General features: G+C 45.5%; 1 protein-coding gene across 4 annotated transcripts in view; it reads left to right on the plus strand.

Annotated features, from left to right (window-relative positions):
• NCAPG2 (non-SMC condensin II complex subunit G2) overlaps positions 1 to 18,415 on the plus strand; it is a 61,758-nt gene that overhangs the window by 18,441 nt on the left and 24,902 nt on the right. For 3 of the 4 annotated variants that reach the window (XM_089917102.1, XM_022576307.3, XM_022576334.3), the window contains 8 exons: positions 253 to 348; positions 992 to 1,117; positions 6,295 to 6,474; positions 7,549 to 7,701; positions 11,812 to 12,034; positions 12,208 to 12,311; positions 16,143 to 16,316; positions 18,222 to 18,292. In XM_089917102.1, coding sequence (XP_089773228.1) covers positions 253 to 348; positions 992 to 1,117; positions 6,295 to 6,474; positions 7,549 to 7,701; positions 11,812 to 12,034; positions 12,208 to 12,311; positions 16,143 to 16,316; positions 18,222 to 18,292 — 1,127 coding nt within the window. The remainder of the gene's footprint in view (positions 1 to 252; positions 349 to 991; positions 1,118 to 6,294; positions 6,475 to 7,548; positions 7,702 to 11,811; positions 12,035 to 12,207; positions 12,312 to 16,142; positions 16,317 to 18,221; positions 18,293 to 18,415) is intronic. The other variant, XM_089917103.1, reaches the window with a different exon arrangement.

Raw genomic sequence — 18,415 nt, forward strand, 5'->3', positions numbered from 1 at the left:
AGAAGCTGGAACCCAAACCTTTGTACAGCCCAAGGCTGTGGGTCTTTCTCTCCACCATAGATGCCTTTTGCATGATTTCCATGTTCTGTGCTGTCAGCATGTCTTTCCACTGTGGTTCCTGTTAGAAAGATTTGTCAAGACTTATGAATAAGGTGCAGCCTATGCTCCCTGTTGTTTCCTCAAAGTAGGATCTTAGATGCTTTTTTAAAAACACCAATGTTACCATTCTGTTCTTCTGTTCTTGGCTCTTAGGTGCTGAGTTATCTTCATCGTCAAAAGGAAGTTCGGCAGGGAGTGGAAGAGATGCTTTACAGATTATATAAGCCCATCCTTTGGAGAGGATTAAAGGTACACCTCTTAAATAGTCTCTCTCTGTTTAGAATGCTAATTAATGCTTTTGAACTTCACATACTCTAATTCAGAATTGCAGTAAGGCACTAAAAGTAAGACTTGAGGCTGGGAATGCTGTGAGATTTCGGGTGAATATTTTATTCTTTTATTAAAAGCATTTCTTAAACTGGGAATCTGAATTGGTTTAGTGCAGACTGCACAGCTGGAAGGAGGGTAGTCATGCTAATAAGTAAACCGGCAGAGCTGGGCTGTACCGTCCTGGTCCTCAGGACCTCCTGCTGGTGACTGGGGGACAAGATGACAGCACTCTGAGGAGTGGTCAGACGAGCACACGGGTAATTTTCAACACAGGTGACTCTGGTGTTGGGAGCGGGACATGATGGTCACTGTTTCTTAATGACACAAGATGGGCTTTGAAGCAAGGAAACATCTTTTAATATCTGTCGACATGGAGCTGGGAGTTCAGCTTCACTTAAGGAAGGTCTCACAAGTTTGGTTAGTTTAAACGTTACAGTTGTCTTTAATTCGTAGATAAGTCTTTATTGAGACACTAGAAGCATTACTTTAGGAATTCTACACTGAAGCCTTTGAATGTCAGCTCGCTCTTTGGATTCTGAAACTCTTCTTTCAACTATTCCAGGCCAGAAACTCGGAAGTCCGGTCCAATGCTGCACTGCTGTTTGTTGAAGCATTTCCTATTAGGGATCCAAACTTTAATGCCATTGAGATGGATAGCGAAATTCAGAAACAATTTGAAGAACTCTATGTATGTATTTCATGTGGTCGAGCTCTTTAAGCCTTCAGCTCTATCTGGGCCTCGTGTGGGTCCTGGCCATCCCCCCGTAACTGCCCTGTGCTGACCCCACATGGCAGACTTTCCAGATCTTGACATTCTTCAAGGAAATCCATTCTCTCCCTGGTACCTCTGTGACAGTGTGGACTCGTAATCTGTTTCCTCTTCCTCTCAGTCTACTTTAGGACATCTAGTCGTTTATTGTGTGTAGTTTTAAGCGTCTTACGTGTGTCCCTGTCGCCCTAGCAGAGAGACAGTGTAACAGTGGTTAGGACAGACGCTGGGTTTGATTCCATCCCTCGTTTGGTAGCTGTGAAGCTTGGGGCAAGTTTGGGCACTGACTTTTCTGTCTTCATCTGTGAAGCGGGCACGGTGATAGTGCCTGCTGTAAAGTTGCGTGGCAGCGTTGTGAACAAACACACACTGGTTATGTTTTAAGGCAAGTAACGCCTGTTGCAATGGATGTTTTTCAGATGACTGACTTTTCGAATGAGACGTTAGGACATCAGGATGCGACATTTATTTCCAAGGGGTATCTCGAATCTTTTCACCTGGTGGGAGAGTGTGAGCCTCTGCTTCTTTCTCTACAGCCCTTTACATTTGCAGGGTCTCCTGACACAAGCTAAGAAATATTACTTATTGTCCTAGTTTAGTAGAATAACATTTTAGGAAGTGATAGCAAAAATGCCATGATGATGATTACCCGTAGCGGCCCTAAAAACTTCCTCTGGTTTGTTTGTTTTCTGATCTCCTATGAAAAATCTCAGACATGCAGAAAGTTGAAATAATAGTATAATGAGTATGTGTCTACTTACCTCTTCACATGCATTCACATATGCGCATTCACATATACATGCATAAACACCCAGCCAGACACACAGACACACACACCCCTAAAATGAACAGTCATTAGTATTTTGCCATGTGTGCCTCATCTACATGTATGTTTATTTACAAGTCCCTTTGAGGATCATGGTTAATTTTGTGGAAAGATGTTGTTGGGCAAACCAAAACTAGATTTTGGTAGCTTTTAGCCATAAAACTATGAAAAAAACTTTTGCTCTTTTTAATGCAGGTGTCCAATCTATGAACCGCCTCTGTTTTTGCCTGAGTGTTTAAGTCTCTGCATTTGAATGCAAAGATGGAGTGTGTGGCGGTGGCCCAGCTCCCACCCCTCCTACATTGGACCCGTTGTGTTACTTGCCTACAGTGATTGCTTGGCCCCAGCCGCTGACCTGACCATATACGGGGAAGACGTTGCAGGACTGGGGTCACCTGTCAGCCCACAGATGGCAGTTTGCACAGTGATTAGCGTGGGGTCAGGCGTTTTGTTCCGAATGCCAGTTCCCACTTAAGAAGTCTGATCTCTTTCAAATCACTTCATCTCTCTCTAGTCCTGGTTCTTCTTTAAATCTGGGAATAATATTTTATAGGATTGTGATGAGGTTTCAGTGAAAATTTGTGTATAAAGCATTTAGCTCAATCCCTAGCCCTAAGATGACAGTGGTTATAGCTGTACAAAAGGACATTAAAATATGTAAAGGGTTGTAACTGTCACACACAGTCCTCTATAACTCAGAGCAGTCTATATTCGGATTAATCACTGTGAGTTTTGTATTATTAACTATTTAAAAAATAAAAATTATTGCATGCTATTTTGTTCGAATTTAAGGAAAGAAAAGCACTAAAAGATTGTCAAAGTCACTTAAGTGTTTTTTTTTCAGAACAAGAAATATTAAATTCTAAATAATTCCTTTAAATTAAAAAAATGGTAGGTTGTAGAAAACATTCATGTTATAGTTAGTTTTTAAAGTTGCGTATGTCTTAGTGGAGATAGGGTTATGTTTTTCAGGTAGCAAAACTTAGTCAACAATCTAAGAAAAATGAGATGTCACTGTCAAAACAGATTTAAAACAGCAATAACAGAGTTTCCACTCTAAGTCTTGTTTGGGATGAAAACTGATAGGGAAAGGCTCATGTGTAAGCAGCAGGTCCTCTGGAAGCCTGGAATCACCTTCGGAAGTGCAGTGAACGTGCTGAGGGGGTGATGGTAGCCAGCGAGTGTGAGCCGAGAGAGTCTCGGTGGGTCCTACCTTGCCGCAGGGCGTCCTTGGGGAGGCAGGTGCCTCTAACTGTTTGAGCCCTAAAATGTTCTTTATTTTTCTGTGACAGTTTACAGTTTGTCCAAGCCGAGAATTTTGTATTCAAAATCATTTTATTCCAGGACTGCCAAAATATTTTGTATTGTTTTCTAGTGTCGAGGGTATCTGAAACTTTAAGGATGTTTTCCTTTATCTTTTGATTTTTTTCTGCTGCTGTAGCATGAAATTCAGTCCATTGGTTTGAATCTTAGACAAAGGGAACCTTCTTAATCTTTTTCTTTTCTACTTTCCAGTGTCTGTTTGTTTCTAACTTCTTTTATGAAGCAGGGCAATGTAGTAGTTAAGTTAATAACAGTAGTAGTTAAGAGCAGGAGTTGTTTCTGTAGAGGACCAGACAGAAGTGATTTTAGGTCTGTGGGCCACATGGTCATAGCTGTTCCATCTGCCGCTGTGGCACAAAGGCGGCCACACGTGTACAGGGAGGAGCAGGGGTGGCTTGTTCCAATGAAACCGATCCACAGACACCAAAGTGTGAATTCCATGTAATAGTCTCATGTCACAGAATATTATTCCTTTTACCAACCATTCAGAAGTGAAAAACCATTCTCACGCCCTGTGGACCACACAGGGATAGGCATGGGCCAGTCTGGCCTGTGGGTTGGCGGTGAGTTCATGACGCTGCTGGATCAGGGCCTGAGTAGGTGTCAGCGAGTCTTGTGGGGTGGACGGGGTGGGGGGAGTCCAGGAAGTGAGGGCAGCGTTGACCCTGTGTCCTGCACGCTTTCTGCTCTGCTGTGTCTCCAGCTGGAGTGGAGGGAGGCCTTGTTGGAGGTGGCAGATCGAGGCCTCCATGCATGCCTGTGGTTTGGGAGGTGCGGTGGTTCTCCTCATAGAAACCGCTTTACAAGTCAAGTGCCCTCATCTTGGTGACAGCGTGATTGATTGGAGACACAGATGTGGGCCCTGACTCCTGTGGGACTGTGTGTTGCAAGGTGATTATCCAGAATTATTTTTGAGGAATAATGTTGGAAGTAATTCATAGAAAACAAAAGCCTTAAAACCTGTGAATTCCTAATGTTTTCTTCTGTTTTTTATTTTATTTATTTTATCTTTTTTCCTCACTGTTTGTTTTCTCAAGTGACCTGTCGTCTTCACTTTTCCATCCCTATTTTGAATAAAGGATTGGGTTGAAGAGGCAGCTGGCCTGGGTTTTCTCTGGTTGTGCAGAGCTGAGTATTAGTAGCTTCTTCCTTGTCTGCTGAGTTGGCCGTGGTTTTGCATCCATGCACGGGGCTTGTCAGCAGACGGGGCTCCCCTTGGGCTCTGCGTGAGGAACAGGCCAGCTGGTGCGCACCGTCCCTGGGTGGGGAAGGAGGGGTCTTTCCTGCTGCGTGGCGTCCTCTCCTTTCTTCTTTCTCGTGGAGGTTGTGGAGTTATTGTTGGCTCTCCTGTGCACCTGGCCCCCAGCATCTGTTTCGAGACCTTCCCAGCAGGTCGCTTATGCCCGAGCTGCCCTGTGTCCGCCCAGTCCTGGCCCCGGGCTGGGGCTGGTCTGAGCTCTGTGTGGGCTCAGCAGGGTCTGCCTGCAGCCCTCTGCCCTGCGGTATGTGGAGCAGCCCCTTGCTTGCTCCTTCCCGCGGGACCCCTTGGTGTTTGCAACACTGCCGGGGAGGAGAGGAAGGAAGTACTTACTCATCCCCAGCTCGGCCTTCTTTTGGTCTAGTCGTGGAGTAAGGGTTATTTTTGTTTTTAAACTTTGAATTAGAAAGTTTCACATGTAGCAGTAGAGGGCCTTGTACAGTGAACCCCATGTGCCCCCAGATAGTCCCGGTGATACTGACCTGGGCCCACTTGGTTTCCTCTTCCCTGTTTTGAAGCAGATCTGAGCAAGCATTTCAACTCTAATTACTTCAGTAGGTGTCCCTAAAAGACAGGGACCCTTTTTTACTTTCATTTTTATTTATTTATTTTTTTTGCGGTACGCGGGCCTCTCACTGTTGTGGCCTCTCCTGCTGCGGAGCACAGGCTCCAGATGCGCAGGCCCAGCGGCCACGGCTCACGGGCCCAGCCGCTCCGCGGCACGTGGGATCTTCCCGGACCGGGGCACGAACCTGTGTCCCCTGCATCGACAGGCGGACTCTCAACCACTGCGCCACCAGGGAAGCCCCAGGGACCCTTTTTTAAAGTATAATCCTACCACTGGCACAACTAAAGTAAGATGAATCGTGATTCTTTGATGTCATCAAATATCCAGTCATTGTTTTTCAGTGACATTTCAGTGATGTTTTTTCCAGTTTTGTTTGAGTCTGTGTCCGGCTGAGACCTGTGTTGTGGTCGGCCAGTGTGTGTTCATCTCTTGGACGATCAGTTCCCACTTAGCAGTCACTCCCTCTCCCTCTCTCTTTTGTTCTTTCTATTTTGCTTGCTTTTGTTGTTGTTGAGGAAGCCCTATTCTCATTTCCCACAGAACCTAGCCTGCTTGTCACTGATACGTGCCTCTGCCCTTTGTATTTCCTGTAAGTTGGTTAAACAGAGAGTTGACTGGGGTCACGTTTGTTGTGTTAGATGCACCACGGCTGTTGTGTCCGTCCATCGGGGTGCATAACGTCGTCGCCACTTAATGTTGTTAGCAACCCCGGACTCCCGCTGCCTGGATCAGTTCTTTACAAGCAGGGTCCCTTTATTCTGGGCTTAGTGCATTACAGCATTTTGGAAATTCATGAGAGTGGTTTAATAGGTTGTGTCTCACAGGACTGACCGAAGTCCCTGAGTGTCCCTCTGCATGGCAGGGCCTGTGTCGGGGGCCCTGCTGTCAGCAGAGTCCTGCGGACAGAGTTGGCAAGTAAGGCACCACCTGCGTCTGGATGTCCTTAAACACTCGGCTGCAGAAACGACAAGAAACTGAAGATCCCCGAGTCTGTGTGTGACTCTATGACTTGAAACGTCTGTTAGGTTGTGACTGCCCACTGTGCCCGTGTGTAAAGCCAATATTGATAAAAAACGAACTAATATAAGATAATTAAGGCTCTTTCCCTCTTGTACTTATAGAGCCTTTTAGAAGATCCTTATCCGATGGTCCGTTCCACAGGGATCCTTGGTGTTTGTAAAATAACTTCCAAATACTGGGAGATGTTGCCTCCGACCATTCTTATTGACCTTCTCAAGAAAGTAACTGAGGAGCTGGCGTTTGACACGAGCTCTGCTGACGTGCGCTGTTCTGTCTTTAAGGTAAGGTTTTAAATTATATAAGCAATGCCTGTTTATTGTAGAATAGTTCTCAAATACAGAGAAAGAATAATTTAGAAATCACCCATAGCCCTACTCCATAAATACAGCATTATTGACATTTTCGTTGTATATCCAAAGTAACCTTTTAAAAAAACAAAAGAAAGGTGTTTTCTAAAAAAATAGTCTACTTGAAATAATACTAGTTTTTAGTGTATGTGTTGGGGGGAGGGCATAGCGTTTTAGAGTAGTAGCTGCATGTATTTAAAATAGTTTAACGTTTTTATACATTAGAATGGGCTTTGTGTGTGTATTGTGTGTCACTCTATGCACTTTAAATAAGAGCCTACAGAATATTCTTTGTCCATCACCCAGCTTCAGCAGTTCTCAGGGTGCACCCGCTCTTGTTTCACTGTAGCTGCATCCATCGTCCCACACACACCATTACTTTGAAGCAAATCCAGGACATTTATCAGCTCATCTGTAAACATTTCAGTGATCTTTAAAATGTAAAGTCTCATAAAAATGTATATCCTAACAGCTGGAAAGAGAAGGTGGTGGAGTGCGTCAGCTCTTCAGACGTGAGTGCCTGGTCTGAGTTTGGGCCGGTCTCTCGGACGCCTGTGTGAGGTGTGGGCACAGCCGTGCGGGCCCTGTGCCCCTCGTTTTCATGCAGCATCGAGTCAGGAAATACAGGGAATCTGTGGGATGTTAAGAGAACCTAAAAGGACTCTTAGACTCCAGCTTTGGGGCCTCTCCACCAGGGTCCTCTGGTTTCTTTCAACTGTAATAAAACCCTTTAAAGTGTAGTTCAGAGAAAGCACCGAAAAATTATTTTGTAACCACTTCAGGCTTGTTTGAATGAAGCAAGGGATGAGCTGATTATCAGGCACTGAAGCCTTACTAATTCATTAAAATATGCTTTTTATATGAAGAGGTGTTAGAAAAGAGTTATTTTCTGTGGGTATGTGTATTTCACTAGTAGTTTTAGTAAAGATGGAACTGAATTTTTCTTACCTGAACTTTTCGTGGTTTATGTTCTAATTTTGAACTGTTTATCTTTCTCCTTTCTTGTAGTGCCTGCCGATAATTTTGGATAATAAATTAAGCCACCCATTATTAGAGCAACTTCTGCCAACGTTAAAGTACTGTCTCCACGACAATTCGGAGAAAGTGAGAGTGGCTTTTGTTGATATGCTGCTGAAAGTTAAGGCTGTGAGGGCTGCTAAGGTAAGGTGAACAGAGATTTTCTTACTTAAGACACGAAATAAATAAGTACATTTATTTTCAACAACAAAAAGACAAAGCAGTTTTAATTCCAAGAGTTTCAGTGACTGCATTTTAAACCAGTTGGTGTCTGGTATATTCTACTAGTTGTTTGTGTCATAAAATTTTATTTGTTTTGTCAATGTATGTTTTCTTTTTGAAAGACATTAATGCAAGCAGCCCCCACCTTAAATTATATTTTTATCCTATACATGAAAGTTTTTGTTGAAATATTTAAAAGCTTGGCACACAGTAAGCACTTAAAATATTACTTGAGAAAATGGTGAGTATGAGACCCCCATCCCCCCACATTTACAGGAGGAAGCAAGGAGGTATTTGTTGGTTTGTGTGCATTTTGGTGTAAACTACTGAGGGGAGAGTGTTTTCCCTTAACTCTAGTTCTGTTCAGCTTTTGGCTAAAAATGTTAGTTATAAGGTTCTGCATTATTATTTGCTAACACTGAATTTTCTTCTCTGCACAGTAGCTCTCTGAAATTTACTTTAAAGTGCTGTTGTGTCGAGGCCCAGGATTTGGGAACAAGCTGACATGTTGGTCAGCGTAGGGTCAGTGCATGGCCCTGGGGTGCACTCGTGCCAGGAAATGCTTCCATGTGGCCACAGAGAGGAGCGCACTTAGGAGGAAGGGCCACTCAGCGAGGCGCGTGGGAGCGAGTGCAGAAGAGCTGTAGGGTCTGCCGGCTCCGTAGGACGGGGAACATATGTGTGCATTTGCTCAGCTATGGCTCACACATCCCTGGCAGAAAACAGGAAATCGGCACCAGTCTCTGAGGCGAAGGGAGGGGACTGGATGTCTAGAGACAGGGTGCTGGGGAGGCCTTACCGCTGCAGAGGATACGCATTATTTTATGCTTTTCAAATTTTGAACTGTGAACTTTTTTCATGAGAAAAATAGAATATTTTACGTGACCCATGTGGTACAGATACCCCACGTCCTGCCCAGTTGTAATGCCTTGGTACGTTTGTTGAAAATCAGTTTCTTGTGTGTGGTCTGTTTCTGGACTCTGCCTGTCCATCCTCAGGCCAGGGCCGTACTTCCGAGCTCACTGCAGCTTGGCAGGAAGTCTTGCAGTGTGTGTCCTCCCGCTCTGCTCTTCTTTCAGAGCTCTTGGTGGTTTGGGGCGCTTGTATTTCCATATAAAGTTTAGAATCGGCATGTCAATTCTGTGAACAAAAAGGCTGGCTGCAATTTTGGTTGGATTTGTTATAACAGCCTGTTGAAAGTGTAGTTCTGAATCTGAAACGGGAGTTTCCGCTTAGTGTTTTGTTTGAAGTGTGCATCTGTTTGCAGAGGATCACTGAGGTGATGGCTGGTGAGGCAGTGGGCAGAGCAGGTGTTCTGAGGTTTGTGGGTCTTCCCAGGAGAACAGGGAAGACCTGGACAAAATGTCTGACTGGAGAGTTTGGGGTTTGGGGGAGTAGTAAGAGCAGAAAAGGAAGAGTAATGTTTTAATGAGGTGCTTCTTTCATGTCAGTCCTTGGCTTGCACAAGCAAGGCAGAGCGTGATTTAGCTGTGAGCTCTCTGGAAAGGTTTGTTACGGGCGCACCAGCTAATTCTTCTTGAAAATCAAGGTCAGAGATTGACAGGCCTGCGGAGAGGCAGCTAACAGGAAGGGGGGTCGATCATCCAGCAGGTTGGCGTGACAGGTAGTGTGCCACTGCAGTGTCTGACACTGGCCGTGCTTGCGTTGTTAGTGCACGTTGGCACAGCCTGGCCTCCTACATATTGCTTTGAAGGAGTGAGGGGTATATATACCTCCTTACTTTCCTTGGTGAACGCTGGCAGTGCTGCACTCAGGATCTAGGAGACACATCTTACGTGCGAAGGCCCTGGGCACGATGACATGGTAGAGAATTAAAGCTGATTAGATAAAATTATGTCCTGTGGCCAAGGGGCAGTTACCAACTTAGTTAATTAGGCTTCTGTTTATAATTTGCATTGTCAGTGCTAGGGGTTTCAAGTTGTTTACTGTTGGTTTCGAAATTCTACATTTTCAGTATTGTGTACCTGAGATTTAGGCCAAATCAACAGTTACTAATATTGAAACGTCTTTATTAAAAAAAAATGGGGTTTTCTTAATATGCAGTTATTATTTTTTAATTAATTAATTTTATTTATTTTATTTTTGGCTGCGTTGGGTCTCTGTTGCTGCGCGCGGCTTTCTCTAGTTGCGGCGAGCGGGGGCTACTCTTCATTGCGGTGCACGGGCTTCTCATTGCTGTGGCTTCTCTTGTTGCGGATCACGGGCTCTAGGCGCGCGGGCTTCAGTAGTTGCGGCTCGCGGGCTCTAAAGCGCGCAGGCTCAGTAGTTGTGGCACACAGGCTTAGTTGCTCCCCGGCATGTGGGATCTTCCCGGACCAGGGCTTGAACCCGTGTCCCCTGCATTGGCAGGTGGATTCTTAACCGCTGCGCCACCAGGGAAGCCCTTATGCAATTATTTTTAACATTAGGAATGAAACACCAGTTAGCAATTTTGTTTATGGTCTTGTCTGATGTTAATATCAACCTGTGGGTAATATGTTTAGATAAAATAAAACCTCAGGTAATTGAAGAACCCTAAACTAATCAGAATTGTTCTTCATTTTATTTTAGAAAAAGTGAATCAAAGAAAAATAGGTTAAAATGGGGAGTTTCTGGAAAGGCAGACTTGCGGGGAATGTTCACTGCAAGAAAAACCCGTGGAACCTTGGCATTTGGTGTAAGTGCCGATCGCTAGTTTCCGTTCAAGGTCGTCTGGTCTCCATGAGGGCTCAGGAGCCAACCTTTCCAATATGAAAACCCTCTCTTTTAGGCACTGCCCCTCGATCCAGTCTCAGTGCTGTGACCTACAGTGTTTCTTGGGTATATTGGTTTCAGCAGGTCTGAACTCTGCGCGGTATTGAGGCTTGAGCAGCCCCTGGTCTCCTGAGTGCTTCGGTTTCCCTCTTGGGATCTGTCTGTCACTGTGCCGGCCACTCCGGGGTTGACACTCAGCTGGTGGCATGGCTGTCGGGCGGCACTTGCCTTTACTACAGTGACTATTTCAGAAACACCAAGTGTGCGCATGGAAGTGTTCCGGGAGCATGTGGGGGAACGGTCGTAGTGTCGGATGCTCAGACATTTCCTCGGGAGAGGGGGAGTATGTTTGTCTGAATGCGCAAGGTCCTTCTGACCTGGAGGGTGGACTGAGGTATCGTGGGAGTGAGGGCAGGGCCAGGCGGGCAGCTGGCGGGGGGCGGGCAGCTGGCGGGAGCCGGTCCCTGGGTGGGGGGTGGGGGGGGGAGGAGACCGGGGAGCATACTTAAGTGCTGATGAGAAAGGTCCACTGGAAGTCCTGGAGAGAGGGGACGGTCATGAGAACCAGGTCCTTGAGGAAAGTCTGTGTCAGTGGTGCTGTCCCCTTTACGCAGATGAGTGTTAAGTGTTTGCACAAGTGACAGAGACAGGATTTGAACACTGTACCGTCAGAGTCTATTTTATTTCCATTATTCTGTGGTGTTTCCCCTTGTTTTGAATTTGTTGCTGAGAAGTTTGGCCCTTTTCTGTGGGCAGTGGACGACTTTGATGCTTTTACGCTGAGGGGCAGCATGACAGTCCTGCCGTGTGCAGGTGTGGGCAGTGGCTGTGAGGCGGCTCGAGGAGGCCTGTGACCACCCGGGCAGCACCCAGTAGAGGGCGGGAGGGGTGACCGTGAGGGGTGCCTCTGTGTCCGAGGTGGGAAACGGGAGACTCACTTTAGCTTTCTGTGCCAAACCTGTTGTAGATGTTTAAATTCACTTTTCATATTAATGGGCCCAAAGTTGTGGTGTTTTAGGAAATTTTAAAATTATTAGACTTATAATCATAACTGTCATTTGAGGGTCCACTGATGGTCCTGATGGATTATAATTAATCCCAGCAGCCTTGTGCTTATCTGCCTTATGTGTCAGTGCTTTTTAAAATACGGGTTTATTTTAATTTGTCTACAGAAGAGTCACAGATTCTGGTATAATCATTTGAGATGAATTTCCTTGAATGTAGAAATTAGTTCCTTTTTGATTATACTCTCCTTCTGCACATGTGCTTTATCCACAGTTTTGGAAAATATGCCCCATGGAGCACATTCTGGTCCGTCTGGAGTCGGACTCTCTGCCCGTCACTCGGCGCCTGGTGGGCCTTATCTTCAACTCCTTCCTGCCCGTGAACCAGCCCGAGGAGGTGTGGTGCGAGCGCTGCGTGACGCTGCTGCAGATGAACCATGCGGCTGCGCGGAGGTTCTACCAGCACGCGCACGAGCACACGGCCTGTACCAACATAGGTACCCAGCCCCGCCCCGCGCTGTGAGCCTGGCGTGTTTGCTTCGTGCTCAGTGTGGTTCTTAATGAGTTCCCGTAAAGTAACACTTTAATTATTTGGGATTATAATTTCAGTGTTAGAAACTTTTGTTGAAGGTGCACGTAAATTAATTATTGGTTGTCTCACACATTTTAGCAAAGCTGATTCATGTGATTCGCCACTGCTTGAACGCCTGCATCCGGAGGGCTCTGAGTGCATGCGGGGAGGGCAGTGAGGAGCCGGGGAAAGAGAACGTGAGCGTGAGTCGAGCCGCCGCCGCCCGGCGCCACCTTGGGGCCATGGGGCTGGGGCCTGGACCACGGGGACGGGGACAGGGCCACGGGGACGGGGTCGGGGCCACGGGGGTGGGGACCTGGACGGGTGCTTCTCCCGTGGGAGAAGGGCAGGGCAACAAGGCAGAGGTGTTATTTCCACAAGCCGTTACCTTAGCAACAAAATTACTTATTCCTTTAGTGCTGATACTTCACCTAATTATTTTGGAGGATCATAAGGAATTTTCTAGAAAGAATTTCTGTGTATCCTTTGTAGTTCACTGTGGAGTTTGAGTAGGATTTAATACAAAGGAAAAATTATTATTGCTGACACTCTTTTCCCAGTTTTCTTCACCTTAAGCTTCTGTATATATATATATATATATATATATATTTTTTTTTTAATTGCTTTACAATGGTGTGTTAGTTTCTGCTTTATAACAAAGTGAATCAGTTATACATATACATATGTTACCATATCTCTTCCCTCTTGCGTCTCCCTCCCTCCCACCCTCCCTATCCCACCCCTCCAGGCTGTCACAAAGCACCAAGCTGATCTCCCTGTGCTATGCGGCTGCTTCCCACTAGCTATCTACCTTACGTTTGGTAGTGTATATATGTCCATGCCTCTCTCTCGCTTTGTGACAGCTTACCCTTCCCGCTCCCCGTGTCCTCAAGTCCATTCTCTAGTAGGTCTGTGTCTTTATTCCTGTCTTTCTCCTAGGTTCTTCATGACATTTTTTTTCTTAAATTCCATATATATGTGTTAGCATATGGTATTTGTCTTTCTCTTTCTGACTTACTTCACTCTGTATGACAGACTCTAGGTCTATCCACCTCATTACAAATAGCTCAATTTCGTTTCTTTTTATGGCTGAGTAGTATTCCATTGAATATATGTGCCACATCTTCTTTATCCATTCATCCGATGATGGACACTTAGTTTGTTTCCATCTCCGGGCTATTGTAAATAGAGCTGCAATGAACATTTTGGTACATGACTGCTTTTGCATTATGGTTTTCTCAGGGTATATGCCCAGTAGTGGGATTGCTGGGTCATATGGTAGTTCTATGTGTAGTTTTTTAAGGAACCTCCATACTGTTCTCCAGAGTGGCTGTACCAATTCACATTCCCACCAGCAGTGCAAGTGTTCCCTTTTTTCCACACCCTCTCCAGCATTTATTGTTTCTAGATTTTTTGATGATGGCCATTCTGACTGGTGTGAGATGATATCTCATTGTAGTTTTGATTTGTATTTCTCTAATGATTAGTGATGTTGAGCATGCTTTCATGTGTTTGTTGGCAATCTGTATATCTTCTTTGGAGAAATGTCTATTTAGGTCTTCTGCCCATTTCTGGATTGGGTTGTTTGTTTTTTTGTTATTGAGCTGCATGAGCTGCTTATAAATTTTGGAGATTAATCCTTTGTCATTTGCTTCATTTGCAAATATTTTCTCCCATTCTGAGGGTTGTCTTTTCATCTTGTTTATGGTTTCCTTTGCTGTGCAAAAGCTTTTAAGTTTCATCAGGTCCCATTTGTTTATTTTTGTTTTTATTTCCATTTCTCTAGGAGGTGGGTCAGAAAGGATCTTGCTGTGATTTATGTCATAGAGTGTCTGCCTATGTTTTCCTCTAAGAGTTTGATAGTGTCTGGCCTTACATTTAGGTCTTTACTCCATTTTGAAGCTTCTGTATATTTTAATTCGACCTGGGGTTGGCACACGTAGATTGGGTCTGGACGTTACCGTATTTTACAACTAGATGGGTGGTGGCGCTCTCAAGGATTTATTCACCGCCACTGCCCTAAGATTCTACTATAAACGTCGTGGGGTTGAATTTTTGGGAATGAGCTTTATTTAGAATTGTCTTTGAAAAAGTAATTTATCAAGGAAGCTGTATAGCTGGTATTTCTTCAGAATCCAAAGTGACCAATTATATCATTAAAAAAGGAACATTTAAGACTTAGAAACTTATTACTTATAAGCAGTATCTTAAGCTTATAAACAAACTCTCATGCTTGTATGTACCTCTGAAGTGAACATTTTGGGTAGTTTTGTGGTGCTATGTAGATTAGGGTACTGGCCTTTAAAAGAAAGTCACAAGATGTTGAATATACTTCAATTAAAACCAAGAAAAAAAGGAAGTCACAGAAGATAGTTTTGCCCTTTTGATGAAACGTGGTTCACGCTGGCTGCAGGGTGAGGCTCCTGCGCTGTCCAGCCGCTCCTGTCTCCATGTCCCCGCCCTGGATGCAGGCCCTCGGCCCTTGAGAGCCAGGAGCCGACAGGGCCGCCCCGCGCTGAGGCTGGGGCTGCGCCGGCGGGCTGTGTGTGGGGCTCCGTCGGCCTGCCCGGGGGCTGGGGGGAGCACTCCCCGGACCCCACCTGCCCTCCGCTTCAGCATCCCCTGCCCTGTCTGTCCGCTGGGGCAGAAGGGGGAGGAGAGAGAAGAGCCTGATGTCATCTTAACGGCCGAATCTGCCTAGCAGATCCATCAGTTCATAGGCCTGTTCAGCCTGGGCTCAGGAAGCCCTCAGCCGGGAGCGTCTGGAGCCGGTTCTGCTTTCTTGGTGGGATTTGAGTTCCCCTTTTCAGAGTTTTCCCCTCAGTGTATGGGTTGGGTGGGCAGGATTTTTTAGGGAAGTGATCCTGTAACTTTAGAAACCCTCACTGGGATGCCAGCTCCAGGCTCGCGGGGCCCTGCGCCTATGGGCCACCCCTTCACGCTTGTGCTGATGGATGGTGGAAGTGGTTTCGCCAAAAAGTGAAAACTGTTACAGTTCTCAAATACTGAAGGAACCCTCCACCCCCATATTGAACCTAGACATTATTGAGAAAGCTGCATTTTATCACATTTTAGGTCAGTTTATGTACCGTTAGAAAACACAAGGGTGCTCTATTGTAACCGGTAGTAGAAAAAAAATACAATTTGCCGTCTGGATTTTGTCATTCTAAGAATATTTAATGGCTTAAAGCATAATTTTTTGAATTGGTTCTTTTACCTTTTCACATTGCTATCTACTAAAAATCTCTGCTTTCTGTTTAATGAAATCTTACTTAGGAACTTAGCATATTTTTGTAAAGGAGAAGTGGTGGCTTTCTCAGGGGACTTAAATGAGTGCTATGCTTAATCACTAGAATGTAAAAAGTAAAATTAAATACAGATTGAAGTTTTGTCAATTTGTTATCTATATCATTCTCATAGTAGTATCTAAGCCTTTAGTAGTTTCATTGCTTTTTAAATTTAGCCATAAGTCATTCCAGGTATTTAGTGCCTATTGAAAAATATAACTTTATATAGCAACTACTTTTGTTTTTTCTGTGTGCCCTCATTAATTAAGTTAATTTGTTCGCCGTATCTTTTCCCGTTACATCTGAGTAGCACAAAAATACCAACACCTGAAATGAATCCTGCTTTGCATCTCAAGGTAGTCCCTTCCAGGAAATGGCCTGTGTGGTAAGTTGTCAGTTTGTCACAGTCACCGGACAGGGCTGGCATCTGAAGTGGAGCACGCGCAGGTGAGCGTGTGGTGCTGGGGAGACGGCCCCATCCCTCTGCGCAGACAAGGAAGGATTCGCTAGAAGACACGCAGACACCTGGTGCTGTCACTCCCTGCCAGCCCACAAACCAGAGCAGCCCACGGTCGAGGGGGAGTCGATCCCATCAGACATCATACCACAGTCTTAGGGGTTCTATCTGCCTCTCCTTCCATCTCTGCCTTAGGTCTGGAATTCTGAGATGTGCTTTTAGACACAGTGCTGTTTTCTTGAGAGTTATTATGATTTGATTCTTTCACAGTACAATTTTTTGTATCTTAGGCCCTGGACCAAACGCTGTCAATAAGTGATACTGCGTCCATGGCGGGTTTGTTAGAGATCGTTGTGATTCTTTGGAGAAGCATTCACAGGAGTATGGAGAATAACAAAGAGGCCAGAGTGTACACCGTTAGCAAGTTCGCCTCTATGCTGCCAGAGTACATGAAAGCGTTTAAGGTAAGACGGGCCACCCTGCTAAGGCAGGCGCGCCAGGTCACGTTTGTGCAGGACCAGCCTCTGGACCTGCTCCTCCTCTGCAGAGGCGGGGACTGAGCCACCGCCCACCCCGCAGGACGCTCGGCCTCTCGCCCTTCACGGGGTGAGGCCACGTGTCCTCCAGCCTCCATCCCTTCACCCAGAGACTTGTCTGGGGAGCACTGGTTTTCTATCTCTAATGGCCTGACACTATTTTAGAATCTGGTCTGATTTGCTGGGAATTGAGAAAGAGGAGTTTGTGAACATCAAGATGTAGTAGCATCTTGGTTTGGGGGGCAATTTTAGGCATTTGACAGCATCCGGCAAGCACATGTTTCTGAAGTATCTGAGTTGTGTCTGTGTTATTGAGACAGACAAGAACTGTGTGCATAACTTCTGTTTGGAGGAAGGAAACCTCCTCATTCCTTGACTTTCTATTTCTGAGTAAAGGCCATATTTCAAAACCAATGGAAATAAAACTGCTATGTAGAAATGTAAATTTATTCCTAATTGTGAAGAAAGTGTGGCTTAAATATAGAAAGGTCATAGGTCTTATGAATCACCCTTATCTTGGTAAAGTTTACTTTTGGTTCTTTTACAACTGCTTATGTGACCTTGGACCTCTTAGCTTTTCTGAGCCGTATTTCTGTGACTGTTATGTCTCCGAGCTCCATCCTGCCTCTGAAATGCAAATGTGACCTGTCTGTGAAGGTAAATAATCAAGGCTGCCCAAGTCACTAGGACATTTAAAAGCTCAGATAATCACATGGGGTTGAGAATTAGAAGATAAACATAGAGGCCATAGGATACCAGACGAGATGACAGGTGAACAGTGTGGCCTGGGTGTGTCCAGGAAAAGGGAGGTGGTGAATTAAGTCTTTAATCCCGAATTATTCCGGCCAGAGAGCTTCTCTGCCCTCAGTACCTCCCAGAACCTTGTGGTTGGCCCATAAGTGGGTAAGGCATCTGTAAGCCACACATGGAGTGGAATCAGGAGTAGCTGCCAGCCGACTGTTGTAACATCAAGAAAACATTTTCTTTATTGGGAGTTGGGGGTGAGGGTGGGTTCACTCTGACTGAATGCGGATTAATTACAGGCCAGATGGTGACATTGCACCTGTTTCTGTTTCACGTATATGTCCAGGAAAATTGTTGTTTCTTTTCCTTTTAGGGCCCATCTTCCTTCATCCTCTCATCCAACCAAGGGTGTTTCTTATTAAGTGATCTTGATGGAGTCTGGCCTGTCTGCTCTGTTACTGTGATAATACTAGTGGTGGTGATGTAGCTGCAGTGGGGCATCCTCACTTGGTTCCTGCCAAAGCCCCGCCCTCAGAGACCAGCCCTTCTCCGTGTGTGGTACCAGCTGGTTGGGGTGTGGCATCTCATGGGACTTGGGTTTGGCCAGGTAGCTCCATTGCACTGCACTGTCTTCCTAAGGTGTTCTGTTCTGATTATTTTACTTAGGAACTTTTCTGACTAGTTTCATTCCCTTGAGTTTTATACTCAGGACACACTGAGTATATAGAGTTGGGTTTTTTTTTCCTTTCATCGGTATTGTTTTTCAAATACCAGTCAGTGCCTTGACAGCAAGGACTTTTGTCTCTTCTGGTTACTGCTGTATTCCAAGGATCTCCTGGTACACAGTAGGTGCTTAATAAATATTTGCTCAAATAATTCATCACAGAAAGTAGTAAAGTGTCCTATAAAAGTTTGAGAAGACTTATCAAACCTAATGCTTCCCAAGGGGTTAAGTCCTCCTGTTGTGTGTTGAGAGCATCACTCTAATTCCTACCAAGCAGCTTTGAAAATGGGTTCCTGGGAGTCATGGGGCCCTCAGGATCCCATTGTTTACATTCCCTGTTGCTGTGTGTCTTTTCATGCTTTCAGGATGATCGCTGCAAGACCCCTCTGTCTGTGCTGGCCTCCCTGATGCCGGCCTCGGCTGTGCCCACCTTCAGGTGCCCGCCCTCTCCGTGCACTCCTGGTCTCACTTGGTGACGCCTGCGTGACCTTCAAGCCCCCAGTGCTGTGCTCCCTGCCCCTGGCCTCCTCCCCTGTGGCAGGGAGAGCAGGGGATGTGG

The sequence above is a fragment of the Delphinapterus leucas genome, chromosome 9 (genome assembly GCF_059928025.1).
Source record: "Delphinapterus leucas isolate spDelLeu-1000000601 "Yukka" chromosome 9, BTC_Dleu_Yukka2, whole genome shotgun sequence".
Lineage (NCBI taxonomy): Eukaryota > Metazoa > Chordata > Mammalia > Artiodactyla > Monodontidae > Delphinapterus > Delphinapterus leucas.